Below are 15,076 nucleotides of genomic sequence, written 5' to 3' on the forward strand. Positions count from 1 at the left end.
GGTAAAACCCTAATGGGCCATGGGTCGGTTATGGAGTCCATCTATATGGTTTATAACACTCCCCCTTGGAAGACATAACCGTGCCCGATACTAAACCGGGATCTCTATAATGCGCTGGGGAATGTTGCCTCATTAAAACCTTACCAGGAAAACTCAGTGGGACAAAACCATGGTGAAGGAAAAAGAGTACAACACGCATTACTCCCCCTGATTTGAGCATCACTGTAGATCCTTAAGTCCGCGCATCCCGATCTGATGAATGAGCTTCCGGAACGTTGAAGTCAGCAATGATTTGGTGAATAGGTCGGCTGAATTCTCACTTGACCGGATCTGTTGAACTTTGACCTGACCGTCCTTCTGTAATTCATGAGTGAATAAGAGCTTTGGCAAAATGTGCTTCGTCCGGTCTCTCTTAGTGTAGCCGTCCTTGAGTTGAGCAATACAGGCTGCGTTATCTTCAAATATGATGGTCTTTGATGTAGTAGTAGCTGCGCCTTAAGGAAGGCTGCCTACGTACCCTTGGAAGGGATCAAGCCACACGTAGTTCCTATTCATTGACCATGCCATAATCTGATCTTATGAATAACCTGCATCAGCAAATCAAACTAAACCAAAGCAAACTGGACCTTCTTTGGTTAGATCAGTATAGAATAAACCCAAGTAAACAACGCAGGAAGAATAAACTTTAAAATTTAACCAAACCTTCCTTTAAACCTTTCCAGTGCCTTTGGGTTGATCATGAACTAAATTTAGACAGGAGACTCACGGCAAAACAAATGTTTGGTCTAGTGTGTCTAGCCAAATTCATTAGAACTCCTATGGCACTGAGGTATGGCATTTCCGGACTGAATGGATTACTATCCAATTTGAGGCTTCTCACCACCATTGGGCCTGGTCAATGGGCGGGCCTGGTCCTTATTAAATTTCCTTGAGTACTCTTTCAGTGTATGCCATTTGATGCACAAGGATTCCATTATTCACGTACTCAGGTTGTAATCCCAAACAGAACTTAATTATTGCCTAGGTCTTTCATTTGAGATTCTTTCTTTAGATATACTCAACTGTTTGGGCGATTATCCAGAGGTTTAAATCATTCATATACACTGCTATGATTACAAATCCTTTGTTTGCAAACTTCTTGATAAAAATACATGGACTGATCGGATCGTTTTTATAGCCTTCTCTGATGAGATATTCGCTTAACCGGTTATACCACATACGTCCGCTTTGTTTCAGTCCATATAAGGATTTGTCCAGCCTTATGCAGTGCTGTTCTCGAAAATCTTTCTTATCTTTGAGCTCAATACCCTCTGGTAATCTCATATATTATCCAGTGGACTTATATAAATATGCAGGCATTACATCCATTAGCCGCAAATCTTTCTCTTTTATATAGCCAGACTTAGCAAAAATTTAAATGTCTTAGCATCCACCACAGGGGAGTATATCTCCTCTATTTCTGGTCTTTGTGTGAATCCTTGTGCGACAAGCCGTGTCTGATATATCACGCTTTCACTATGTTTATTTCACACTATCACAAAGACTCATTTGTCCCACTGGCTTTACATTGAATGGTGTCCTTTGTATTGGACCAAACACATTCTTCTTCTTAATGATTCTTAGCTCCACGTTTTATGGTCTTGTACCATTTTAATCAATCAGGTCTTTGAGTGCACTCTAGTATAGACGTGGGCTCCTGATCCTCATTCATTTCAGTTGCTACCTTGTGCGCAAATATATTATCATTTATGTCGACATTTTTTCGGTTCCATTGTATTCTAGACATGATATAGTTTATAGAGATCTCTTTACACCTTTAGAACCTTGAGGTTTGGCGTCCCAAACCTCATTGATTGGTACCTTAGGGTTATGTCTATTAGCTGGCCATGTCTATAGTTTCTTGAACCTTCTCGGTTTCCCTTGCACCTTTCTTTGATTTTCGAGGGTTCTTGTCTTTGGAACCTTTTAGGTCTACCACGTTTCTTACGTGTTGTAGCAACTTGATTGTGTTCCTTGTGAACATCAATACGTACTGGTGCATTACAAGCTGGTATGTACGATTTTGTTACTCTCTTTGGGTCATTATAGGAATCTTGGCAACTGTTTTAGCTAGCTTTTGCAGATATATAGTCTTTTGGATCTCTGATGGAGTCCGAGGATCTTGCCATGTGAAGGATGTTTGATTCCATGTAAGTTCTTTGACTAGCTTGTTAGTCTCTCCACCCAGTGTTGGGAAAACGGATTCATTGAGATGACAATCCTTGTATGTGGCCTTTGGCTCGAGATACTTAATGATGGTGGGAAAATCATTTTTAACGTATATTCCCATCCCCTTTTGAGGTCCCATCATTTGCTCTCTGTGGTGGTGCTATGGGTAAATAGGTGACACACCCAAATGTCTTTAGATGGGAAACGTCTGGCTAATGACCCGTTAGCAATTGGGATGGGGAATATCTATGTTCACTAAATGGCCGAATGCGTATTAATTCAACAGCGTGTAAAACTGCATGTCCCCAAGCTGAGACCGGAAGCTGCGACCTCATGAGTAATGGTCGAGCAATTAGTTGATTTCGTTTAATGAGGGATTCAGCTAATCCGTTCTGTGTATGGACATGTGCCACAGGATGTTCCACACTTACCCCCATGGCCATACAATAGTCATTAAATGCTTGGGAAGTGAATTCACCAGCATTATCTAAACGTATGGTCTTAAGAGGAAAATCTGGAAAATGGGCTCGCAATCTGATCATTTGGGCCAATAACCTAACAAACGCTTGGTTCCTAGAAGACAATAGGCAAACATGCGACCAGCGGGTCGATGCATCGATTAAAACCATGAAGTACCGAAATATTCCACAAGGTGGATGGATCGGACCACATATGTCTCCTTGAAGTCGTTCTAGAAAATGTAAGGTCTCTTTAGACACTTTGACTGGTGAAGGTCGAGTGATAAGCTTCCCTTGTGAACAGGCTATGCACGTGTGGTGCTTAGGGAAAACTCGGTTTTCTTTAAGGGTGTGCCCTTTAGAACTTTGACTTAATTTACGCATCATATTCGAACCGGGCTGGCCAAGCCGGTCATGCCATTAGTGAATTTCTCAGTAAACCCTTATTTGTTTACTTTATTAGCCTTTATCATATTGACCTTGGCATAGTAAAGATCTATGACGCGGGTATAGTCTCTAAGACCTTCTCATGGTCTTGGGTGCTCTTAGTAATATATGGGAATCCTTTGTTCCCTTCACCCTTAGTTTCAATGTGAAAACCATTCAAACACATTTCTTTGAAACTCAACAAGCCCCCTTGAGCTAGGTGAATATGAAGCATCTGAGGATGCGTGCCCTTGGGAATATGGGCCTGCCATGGGCCTGCCCTTAGCCTTCACTAAATTTAGCTATACCCGCAATTTGGCTAATGAACCATGTCTTTAGATATTTCGTTTATTGAATTCTCATAATCATCTATCTCATGGTCGAAATCTTCTTCACCATCGTGATGAACTAAATGAGCTTCTTGATTCTTTTCAAACTCTCTTGATAGAGATCAACAAGATGCTTAGGTGTCCTGCACGTCTTAGTCCAATGGTTTCCCCATTACTCATCAGTGGCAAACAAGTTTATTTGAGTGTTGTGGTTTGGGTATACCGTGGCCTACCTCGATTACGACCAAAGTCGGGTCGGTGGCCTTAACCATATGAATGGTTTCCTTGATCATATAAATTATATTTTCCACTTCTACCACGTTCATTCCATTTACCATGACTGTGGCCATGATACTTATCTCTTTGGACGTGGTTAGACTCTTTAGTTTCTTTAGGCTCTTCAGCCCAACGGGCTTCTGATAATGGGGTAGGACCAGGAGGTCTCATTTCACTATTTATAACTCATTGTCTCATTTCACTATTTATAACTCATTGTTTTGCTCAGCAAGTAGCATATCAGAATCAATGTTCTCATCACGGTTTCTCCAAAGCCTCACTCCTTAGCACTCTCTACAAAGGAGTCCTCCCCAAAAACAAGAGTTTAGACTTGCATATGTGGTAAAAACCTTTTTCACGATATTGTTGCTGAGGCAATATATTGTTTGTGTGAAAGGTCGAGAATGCTTTCTCTAGCAAGTCATTCTCAGTAACTTCCTCATCACAGAATCTCAGTATTGACACTATTTTAAATAGTGCTGAGTTATACTCATTCATGGATTTGAATTCCTGGAATCTGAGATTCTTTCGATCGAATCGGGCTTTTGGGTAATAGCACCGTCCTGAGGTCCAGAGGATTCTTAATAGTGAGGTACTGATTTTGAGACTCTCATTGAGGTGTTGGCGTTTGTTAGTAATCGCCTTATATCTTTCTCTTCTGGTGACATTGTTTTCTTCCACAATAGATTCACCAAGCCCCTTTTTCCTTTAGGATAATCTCAGTGTCCAAAGCCCATTGTAAATAATTGTCACGAGAGGCATTGAGTGCCGTGTATTCATAATAGTTGATTTCTGACATCTATAATATATAGAGTTAAATGAGAACTCATGTAATCGGTTAGACCAAGTCATGCGGTATTTAATACCGAGCCATGCTTGTCTTCAGCAAGTGTTTTCTACACAATCATGTTATATATATATGGATGAAATCAACCCTAGAAGATTGATCTAGTATGCAACAAAAAACAACCAAACAATCGGATCATACTAGATTAGGATATTATGATTTCGCGGTTAAGTTTTAGGGTTTTAGCATCCGCGATTTATAGTACTAGGGTTTTTTCTAGGGTTTCGGTTTTATGTATGGAACTTTCTATTTATGGAATCTTTCCTTATATGGAACTTTCCATTTATGGAAACTTTCTATTTCTCATCTAGAAAGAAATCCTAAACAAACGTGTACTTTAGGGTTTTGGAATATTTCCTTATGAAGGGGTTTCCTATTTTGGTAACTTTCCATTTTGGGAAACTTGCTACTTTAGGGAACCTTTTATTTTGGGAAACTTGCTATTTTACGAAACTTTCTATTTCTGGAAACTTTCCTTATATGGAAACTTTCTATTTATGGAGATTTTATATTTATGGAAACTTTCTATTTCTGGAAACTTTCCTTATATGGGAAACTTGATCTTAAACCGTGACTTAGGGTTTATTAAACCGGTTTAACCTAGGATTTAGGGTTTCGGTTTACTTTCGGTTTAACCTAGGGTTTATATTAAAACATTCAATCTATCATGCTATTAAACATCTTTCCATTCACTAACTTCTCAATTAATTCTCCAATCATAAATCAAATCACATGTGCCAATTTTCATGCAAATTTTATCTTATCAAACTTTAATTGGATTATGTATATAAAGCATAATAAATAGCACTTATCTTAATTGGATAAGAAAGAGAGACCCGAGATCTAATACGGAGATTGGAAACAGTTATGTCTCTTAGCTGGTTGGGACCTCCTACAAAATCTCAATATATATAATCCTGATTCCTGAGAAACTCAAAATTTTGCTCATGGAAACATGGCTATTACATTAGTAAAAAGAAAAAAAAATAGGGTTTCTGTAATATACTGCATAAAACAGTTCAGAATCAATAACATATAATTCGTGCATAAATCGTACAAAAATATAGACAGGATTGATAATAAATATTCCATGCAAAATTTGTGCAAATCTACAGACATAATTGACAACAGATAATCTGTGCAAAATTCGCGCAGAAATACGGATAAAATTGATAACATATAATCCGTGCAAAATTCGTGCAAAACTACAGACAGAATTAACAACAGATAATCTGTGCAAAATTCGTGCAGAAATACAGACAAAATTGATAACATATAATCCGTGCAAAATTCGTGCAAAACTACAGACAGAATAGATAACAGATCATCTGTGCAAAGTTCGTGCAGAAATACAGACATGATTGATAACAGATAATCCGTGCAAAATTCGTGCAGAAACAAATATGAACAGAAAACTTATCTCGATAGAGTTTAGAATTTTGTTTGCAGAGACGGCTAGGGTTTTGGTTTTGGTTTTTGTGAGAGAGATTTAGGGTTTCGGAATTTTTAATTTTTAGGGTGAAAGGCTATCGTGCTGATAACGTGTTGTGAACTGTGTCTTTCATTAATAGAATAAGGGATATATATACAAGAATAATAGCAGGATACAAAGAATAAGGTACAACCCTAATGGGCCATGGTCGGTTATAGAGTCCATCTATATGGTTTATAACAGCAATAAGATTTTATTTTATTTTTGGTCAAAATTGCAATAAGATTTAAGAATGATAAAAGAAGGAGTGGGGGTAGCACAAAAGCCAATGAAGAGGCATGTGACGTTTTTATGTAGAAGGGAATCTAAAGCTAAACAATGTCAGTTCATTTCCCTAAAGTCCTTTTCATTACCACCTCACCCATTCTATTCTTTCTTTTAAATTTGGTTGGTTAGATATTTTTTCATCATTTCATGTATTAACCAAGTTTCATATTCCATATGAATAAAATGTTACTTTAATAGCAAAAATCTTTATCGGACTCGTCTATTCATTAGTTGCCGTGTCCACTCTCTTTAGAACAAGAATATCTTTATTATATTCTTGTTCTATTGATTTTTTTCAATCTAAAGTAGCTTAGGAAAAGATTGGAATCGTTTTCTTTCGTTGACAAGATTTGTTTTGTGATTCACAATTGAAATAAATAAAAATATTTAATTACTAGTCCAAAACAAAAGTGAATTAAGAAAAGAAAAAAAGCTAGAAAGTGAGTTCTTGAGTTAATGAAAGTAAAGTAACAAGTGCAGTAAATAACTGGTTTATGAAATGATATAATAAAAGAGCGACAATAGCTTTTTATTAAGTCACAAATTTTGTTATTTAATTGAATAAGAATAATATACTCCTTCCGTCCCACAAAGATGGATTTTTTTGAAAAAAAATTTGTCTCACAAAGATAGAAGTTTTATGTTTTTAATGTTAAAGTTAAAACAGTTTACCTATTTTACTCTTATTAAACAATAATAAATAATATACTTTTTAAAATGTGTTGAAAAGTTAAAAGGTTAAAATTATCATTATACATTCTTTTTAAAGAATGTAAAATTTATAAAAAATTTATTTTTGTGGATGGAGGGAGTAGTAACACTTTTAAAAAGTTCCTCGATTAATAAAAAAATCTGTGAGAAATGAATCAATAATCCTAAATATTAATGAGTTTAAGAAAAATCCTCGAAATGATCTATTACCATCTTTTACTCACTCTCTCTCTCATTACGGCCAAAGATTTTTGTCTTTAAAAAGCCATTCAAGTTTCAATGGTTTATTCACTTGTTCTCTCCTCCTCCTTTTTTTCTTTTCAGGATTCTTCTTCTCTAGACTTTACCTATCATAATAGATCTGATGATCTGGTTTTTCACAAAATAGTATGGTCAAGACTATCAGTTTTTTTCATTCAAGTTTAATTCGTCCATTTGTTCTTTCCGACTCAATTTGTCTTCTGTTTCGAACCATAAGTTTTCTATGGTTTTTTGTATTAACTCGAGAATTCATTATTCTGTTTCTCTACCTAGTTTTTATTAACTCTCCGATCCGTAATAACAAATATCTTCATATAAATATGAAGCATAGGTTTAGGTTAGATGATGCATATGGCTGCCAATTATTATATAAAAAAAAAAAGAGTTCAAGGGTTTCTTGATTATATGAATAAGAGTTACTCAAAGCAGATCCACACTATTATAGACAAGAACAAAGGAAGAAGAAGAGGAAGAGCTCCTTGAAGTTCAATGGAGGGTTTAGCAGGGTAAAGTAAAGCTGCTAAGCTATGGATCCCATAAACCTTATCAAATTCAAAATAAGGATTTTTTATGGATTCCATATCTCAGGAGCTTTCACTTACCCCTTTAATGGCTTCACTCTTCTTTGGATTGAAGGGAGCTCTTCATCTCTACCTCCATATACCTCTGTCTCTCTCTTTAGTTTTTGAATAACGATTTTTCATTGTTTGTGTGTTGCAGGTGTATAAACATGGATGATGGATCTTGACTAGATTGAAAATATGTTTTTTTTTTTTTGGTAACATATATGTAATTGTTAATGGTTTGCAACTTTTTATAAGTTATACCACGACGACTATCTTTTTGTAGTTTCTATTATACTTTTTCTGACCCACTAAAGTCGTTTAGTTTGATGCATAAAAACAAGTATATACCGTGTTAATACTTTTCAATTCATATCAACCATGCATTGTATAAAGATGTTATCTGCTCGATACTACTACTCTGAATCTGCTTCTATTTAAGTGAATCAATTATGTGTAGTTGTCTCACACCGTTCGAAGAAATTTAATACTCAACAGATTTAGTTTGAAGTTTGAATGCCTTTTCAAATAAGTTAGCCAAACAAATAAGTATATCATTGTTAAATAAACTAATTAAATAAGGATTGGCTTAATTGCTGCATTCAGATTGAAAATCTATATATCAAAAAATTTTCAAGTGTAAAACAACAGTGTAAGTAAGTCAAACTGCGGTTTTGTAGATTTCTCTCCCTTTAGCAATTTTTATTGCTTTCCTATAATCCATATTATTTACATTCGAAACAGCAATTATCTAAGATTTTCTGCTATTTCAAAAAGATATTCTGCTATTTCGGCAGGTGTACTACATCTAAATTTGTATGGAGATTTGTTATTGACAAAAGAATTGTTAGAGATTTGACATATATACAAAAATAATGAGCACAAAAAAATAAATGTGTATATACGTAAACTAAATGCAAAGTTGTAAGTATATTTGTGTGCCATTCATGATTTATTCCACTTATATATTGTTTGTTCGAATTAAAGCAAAATCAGAAAATGAAAGCTGTGAATGACGGTAAAAAATAGTAAGACAAAAACACATGTAAGTTTCTCCTTGTAACAAGTCAATAAGGAATTCAACAATCTAAAGAAGATAGTATATAAGTAAAGAAAAAACGTGTTTAGCAATGATATATGCCAGAGCCGGTCCTGGTTGAAAGCATGTTTTTGGTCAGTTGGTTTCAAAGAGATTTGTAAGACACTTAGAGGTGGATAATTCGAGTTCTCGCTATTTCGTTTACCATTTCGTTTGTCCAGGGCCGGCACTACATAACTGCGCTTAGAGCCTATGTGTGTAGAGCCGGCACTACATAACGAATTATCCGCACAATAATTTGCTTGTCTTCCCACATATATAACGGAATTATGGCTTAAGGAAACATCTTCGTTATGCCATTATGTCATATGTCACGTGAACGTAGCTTTGGCAACACCCAAAAACATGAGAATCATTCTCACAAACAATCTCCTCAAATCCTAAATCATCTAAATAACTCATAGCCCAAATGTGGTTTGTGCCAATGCTTTCAAAACTGTATGGAATGAAGAGTGGGATTGTTTTAGGCTTTTAGCTCATAATCATATACCCATTAGAGAACACGCTTCTTAATACGAAGCTGCCACCAAATATGGACTGAGAGAAGCCCATTAACATAATACCCAGTAATAAATCAATCATATAAGCCCATTATTAAACAAACCCTAATCCAATTATTGTTTCTCTCATATAAATAGCTTCTTCTGTTTTTCTCGCCCTTCTTCTTTGTATTTCCGCCACCCCCGAGAAAACGAAAACCCTAGCTTCAGAGGCATCTCCAGTCACCGAAAATGGCGGAAGGACTCGTTTTGAAAGGCACCATGCGTGCACACACTGACATGGTGACGGCAATCGCCACCCCAATCGATAACGCAGACATCATCGTCTCAGCTTCCCGCGACAAATCCATCATTTTGTGGAAACTCACCAAGGACGACAAAGCCTACGGTGTAGCTCAAAGGCGTCTCACTGGTCACTCTCACTTCGTTGAGGATGTTGTTCTCTCCTCCGATGGACAATTTGCGCTCTCCGGCAGCTGGGACGGCGAGCTCCGTCTTTGGGATCTCGCTGCTGGTGTCTCCACTCGTAGATTCGTTGGACACACCAAGGACGTGCTCTCCGTCGCATTCTCACTCGACAACCGTCAGATCGTCTCTGCGTCTCGTGACCGTACGATCAAGCTCTGGAACACTCTAGGTGAGTGCAAGTACACGATCTCAGAAGGTGGTGAGGGACACCGTGATTGGGTTAGCTGCGTCAGATTCAGCCCTAACACTCTCCAGCCGACGATTGTGTCAGCTTCGTGGGACAAAACCGTGAAAGTGTGGAACCTCTCGAACTGCAAGCTCAGATCGACTCTTGCTGGTCACACCGGATACGTGAGCACGGTGGCTGTATCACCTGATGGTTCTCTTTGTGCAAGTGGAGGCAAAGACGGTGTGGTTTTGCTTTGGGATTTGGCTGAGGGGAAGAAGCTTTACTCTCTTGAAGCTAACTCTGTGATCCATGCCCTTTGCTTCAGTCCCAACAGGTACTGGCTCTGTGCTGCAACTGAACAGGGTATTAAGATTTGGGACCTGGAGAGCAAGAGCATCGTTGAGGATTTGAAGGTTGATCTCAAGGCTGAGGCTGAGAAGTCTGACAACAGTGGTCCTGCTGCCACCAAGAGGAAGGTACAATACATTAGCCCATGACTCCATTATAGGAATAATTTCCTGTAGTTGATTATGACTAGTGATTAAGATTTGGTCTGTTATAGCCTAATGTTGGTCTGTTATAGAAAATGTGAAAGTTCGTAAAAAGTTTCTTACATGGATTGGTCAATTCAAATGCTAAACGATGATATATGTATGCATCTTCGTCTATACTTAGTTTCAATTTCAGATTCTGCAATTCTGTATGTTTGAATTGCCTTTCCATGTATAGACTTAGGCTCTCTCTCTCTCTCTCTCTCTCTCTCTCTCTCTTCTTGGTCTGTTTTTATCTTCCATATTAGGCATTAGATGGATGCATACTCTGTTGCGTCATGTGAATGTGAAACCTGTATAGCAAATGTGTTTTTGGGTCTATAAATCATACATATTCCATTGTTTTCGGTGTAACATTTTATGTAAATAACTATGGAAATTGAATTCGATTTGTTTGTTGATTGGGTTAGGTTATTTACTGCACAAGCTTGAACTGGAGCGCTGACGGAAGCACCCTGTTCAGTGGTTATACCGATGGAGTCATCAGAGTTTGGGGTATTGGTCGTTACTAGTAATCTCATTACTTGTGCTCTACTTGCTCTCTGCTATCTCCTTGTTGGTTTTATTTATCACTTGTGTTTTTTCGGCAACTCATAAAGTACCCTAAGGTTTTTGGAAGGATGTTTGTTTTCATGTCAATCTAGGTTTGCTTCTTTATCTTATCTTTGAGATCTTGGTTTTTGGAGTCGATTCTCCCATTTTGCGGCAAATGATTCCATTAATAATAGAGCAAAATGGTGGAATAGCGGAATACTCTTAAATTTGTAACTTTATCCAATATTGAACACATTGAACCAAAGGAGTTGTAACATATATATATAAGTAATAATAATCCCAGTGAGTACTGATTTGCAACTAACTAAAAAGAAGGTTTTAGCCATGAACATCTAAAATGTTGGTCTCTTTGGAGCTGCTCCGTCTTCGACCAACTAAATTTTGCCACGTAGACTGGTATACTCGAACAGCCGCTATTACTACTTATGTGGCATCTATCGTATTTTAATCACTCCCGCCATTGCCTTTTCGCGCTAAGATTTTTTTTACTCTAGACTGGAAAAAAAAAAAAGCTAAAAGAAAAATAAAGAAGACAAATCCGCAAGAACCCTAAAAAAAAGAAGAAGATAAGAAATCGGAAATGGGCATCAAGGACCTTCTCAGATTCATGAAACCTTACATCCTTCCCATTCACATCCAGAAATACGCCGGGAAACGAGTAATTTCTCCGTCTTGTTTTCTTAATGTTCTCCATTTTAGTTTCCGTTAATCGTTCTGGGTTAATATCTCCTTTAAAAATCAAGTTTTTAAATGATGGGTTTACACATTTTTGCATTTCCAGGTGGGAATCGATGCATATTCATGGCTACACAAAGGAGGTAAGCTTCCTGCTCTCTTTAATATCCTCCATTTCGTTGTATCTCCTTTCCCAGAACTGAGAGAGCTTGGTCAAAAGCAAATGCAATAGACCGTGGAATTGCAATGAAAGAATAAATATATTATTGAATGTGGCAAGTAGTTGAAGCATTTTCGAGCTGATGGTAATCTATTGACTGGGTGGTTCTCAAATTCATGACTTGATGGGGAACTTTTTCTACAGCATACTCATGTAGTATGGAGCTGTGTTTAGACACTGATGGGAAGAAGAAGCTGAGGTACATTGATTACTTCATGCATAGAGTCAACCTTCTTCAACACTATGAGATCATCCCTGTCGTTGTTCTCGATGGTGGTAATATGCCCTGCAAGGCTGCCACTGGAGATGAACGTCATAGGCAAGTCTTTTTAGTTTTATTATTTCTTATTTGGTTCATTCTCCTTTGCTGCTTATGAATTTTTTTTCATTTAACTTAGCGTTTGGATTTTATTCTGATTATCAGGAAGCGAAAGGCAAACTTTGACGCTGCAATGGTGAAGCTTAAGGAAGGGAATGTCGGAGCAGCAACTGAGCTTTTTCAGGTGCTTACTTCTTATTTCAATGGCTTAAGTCTATAAGATGTATAAGACTAAGCATCTTTGTTACTAGCAGCTACTGAGTTTTTTCAGGTGCTTAGCTCTTTTCATTTCAATGGCTTAGATATAGAACCTGTTTAATTATTTGCCTATAGAGTTGCAATACCTTCTACTTACGCTCTGATAGCTCCAATGATAGCTCCAAGACTAGTCTGTGTACACTAGGAAGACATTTATTACACGCAGCTTTTTTCTTTATCCATCTTTCATGTCTAATTTTGAACCAGTTCCAAGATCCTTCAAAGATAACATGTTCCTCTTGAATCTTATGTCTAGTTTTGCTTTCCTGCTGTGTTGCTTTGTGAGTTTAGTTAGTAATTTTTTATCATGTACTCTGCTTTATTAGATTTTGGTCGAGACTATGATATTGTGTGAGCTCATGCCTATTGTCATCACTATGTGCAGAGAGCAGTTAGTGTAACATCATCCATGGCTCATCAATTGATTCAGGTATAAAATTGTTTATTAACTGAGTACCGTTTCTTAGGGAAATATGAATCTTCTATAGGCCCTAACAACTTCTCAGGTTCTGAAATCAGAGAACGTCGAGTTTATTGTAGCTCCATATGAGGCTGATGCTCAGCTAGCATACCTATCCAGCCTCGAACTGGAACATGGTGGGATTGCTGCAGTTATAACCGAGGACAGCGATTTACTTGCATATGGCTGCAAAGCTGTAAGATGTTTTTCACATTAAAAAAAACAAGTTTATGATAAGTGTTTTAAGAGCATTGTATGATATATTTCCCCAACTTCTGTATGGTAAAAAGGTTATTTTTAAGATGGACCGCTATGGTAAAGGAGAGGAACTAATTCTAGATAATGTTTTCCAAGCCGTTGATCAAAAGCCTTCCTTCCAGAATTTTGATCAAGAGCTATTCACTGGTTAGTAGTATATTATTGTCTAATCCTCCCAACATATAGTGATACATTTGTGTTAATAATTGTTCTTGGTTTGGCCTTTTACAGCAATGTGCGTATTAGCGGGCTGTGATTTTCTCCCATCGGTTCCTGGTGTTGGCATTTCAAGAGCTCATGCATTCATCTCCAAGTACCAGAGTGTAGAACGCGTAAGCAATTACTTTGGCAAATGCTTGCTTCTCCCATCTCTAAAAGAAAAGCCTAAGACATTCAAATGTGGGAATAATACTGTAGGTTTTGTCATTTCTCAAGACAAAAAAGGGCAAACTAGTTCCTGATGATTATTCCAGCTCTTTCACGGAAGCAGTTTCAGTTTTTCAGCATGCTCGTATGTAAGTAACTTCGGTCTCATTCAGGTGTTGCTAATATCCATTCTTTTATGGTTCTTTCCTTACTTTGTTCCCTTTAATTGAATCTGTTGCAGATATGACTTTGATGCTAAGAAGCTCAAGCACTTGAAACCCCTCTCCCAGAACCTCCTGAATTTACCAGTTGGACAACTTGAGTTCCTGGGACCGTATCCTTTTTCATCCCCTCCCTAAATATTTCAGTCTACTCTTAATTTGCAAAAGCAGAGCATTTAACCACTCTAAACACACAACAATGCCAGTAAAAAAAAAAAAAGAAGATTCATCACATAAACTTTCACGTGATTATTTTGCAGTTCTGTTCACCTTGACACATTAAACTTATCAGAGATCTATCGCCATCTGTTGCTGCTGCAGTTGCTGAAGGTAATATTGATCCCATAACCATGGAGGCTTTTAACCGCTTCTCGGTTCCTAGGAGACAGTTGCAAAAGCCTGTTCGATCATTCAAGGAACAGGAAAAGGAAAGCTCCTTTTTGGTGTGTTCTTCGTCTAAAAGTGAGGAAAGAATAGAGCTCAAAAGGACTGCAGATGAAGCTACGATTTATCCAGAAGCTACTCTGAAGAAGGCGATGTACTCTAAACAAGATTCAGATCTACACAAACTACTTTCACAGCCTAACAGGGATCAGGTGGTTATCCAGCCCAGCAATCCCTCACTTATTCCAGACAACAACCCGTTCAAGATAAGAAAAACCGATGAAATCAATCTAGAATTTGCAGAGTACGGTTTGCAAGAACTCGCTGTTTCATTTGTGACCAAAAGCAAAGCAATGGACGTGGCTTCTTCTTCACCAAACTCTCACGGACACGAGGATCGAGAAGAGGGTGTTACAATCGATTTGCCCAAGCTTGAAGATTCTGGAATCAAACAAGACTCTGCGAAGAACACAGTGAAGGAAACATTTGAAACAACAGAAGTAGATATAGCTGAAGTTCAAGATCATGTGAACATGACGACAAAGAGAGTGCGTGGAGCAAAACCTAGAACCGAGAGTTTCAAAGTGAAAACAAACTGTAAAAGTGCAGAGAACAAGAAGACTACAATCAAGAAAAAACACAGTATATTAGATTTCTTTCATCGATTGTAATCTCTTTAATTTTGGTATGTAATCTTTTCTTTATAACTCTTAATATATGATTATTTGGAGAATA

At 37.4% G+C, this 15,076-nt stretch overlaps 2 protein-coding genes across 2 annotated transcripts; both read left to right on the forward strand.

Annotated features, from left to right (window-relative positions):
• Positions 1-9,549: 9,549 nt before the first annotated feature.
• On the forward strand, positions 9,550-11,424 carry LOC9329045 (receptor for activated C kinase 1A). The gene is made up of 2 exons (XM_002890213.2): positions 9,550-10,550; positions 11,036-11,424. Exons 1-2 carry the CDS (start codon positions 9,669-9,671, stop codon positions 11,135-11,137), a joined length of 984 nt encoding a protein of 327 aa, XP_002890259.1. The 5' UTR covers positions 9,550-9,668; the 3' UTR covers positions 11,138-11,424.
• A 69-nt stretch (positions 11,425-11,493) lies between these two features.
• On the forward strand, positions 11,494-15,076 carry LOC9326322 (exonuclease 1). The gene is made up of 11 exons (XM_002890214.2): positions 11,494-11,838; positions 11,962-11,998; positions 12,220-12,394; positions 12,500-12,578; positions 13,038-13,082; positions 13,159-13,308; positions 13,403-13,517; positions 13,602-13,702; positions 13,788-13,885; positions 13,978-14,070; positions 14,250-15,076. Exons 1-11 carry the CDS (start codon positions 11,761-11,763, stop codon positions 15,010-15,012), a joined length of 1,734 nt encoding a protein of 577 aa, XP_002890260.1. The 5' UTR covers positions 11,494-11,760; the 3' UTR covers positions 15,013-15,076.

Source organism: Arabidopsis lyrata (genome assembly GCF_000004255.2).
Source record: "Arabidopsis lyrata subsp. lyrata unplaced genomic scaffold ARALYscaffold_1, whole genome shotgun sequence".
NCBI classification, from domain to species: Eukaryota; Viridiplantae; Streptophyta; class Magnoliopsida; order Brassicales; family Brassicaceae; genus Arabidopsis; species Arabidopsis lyrata.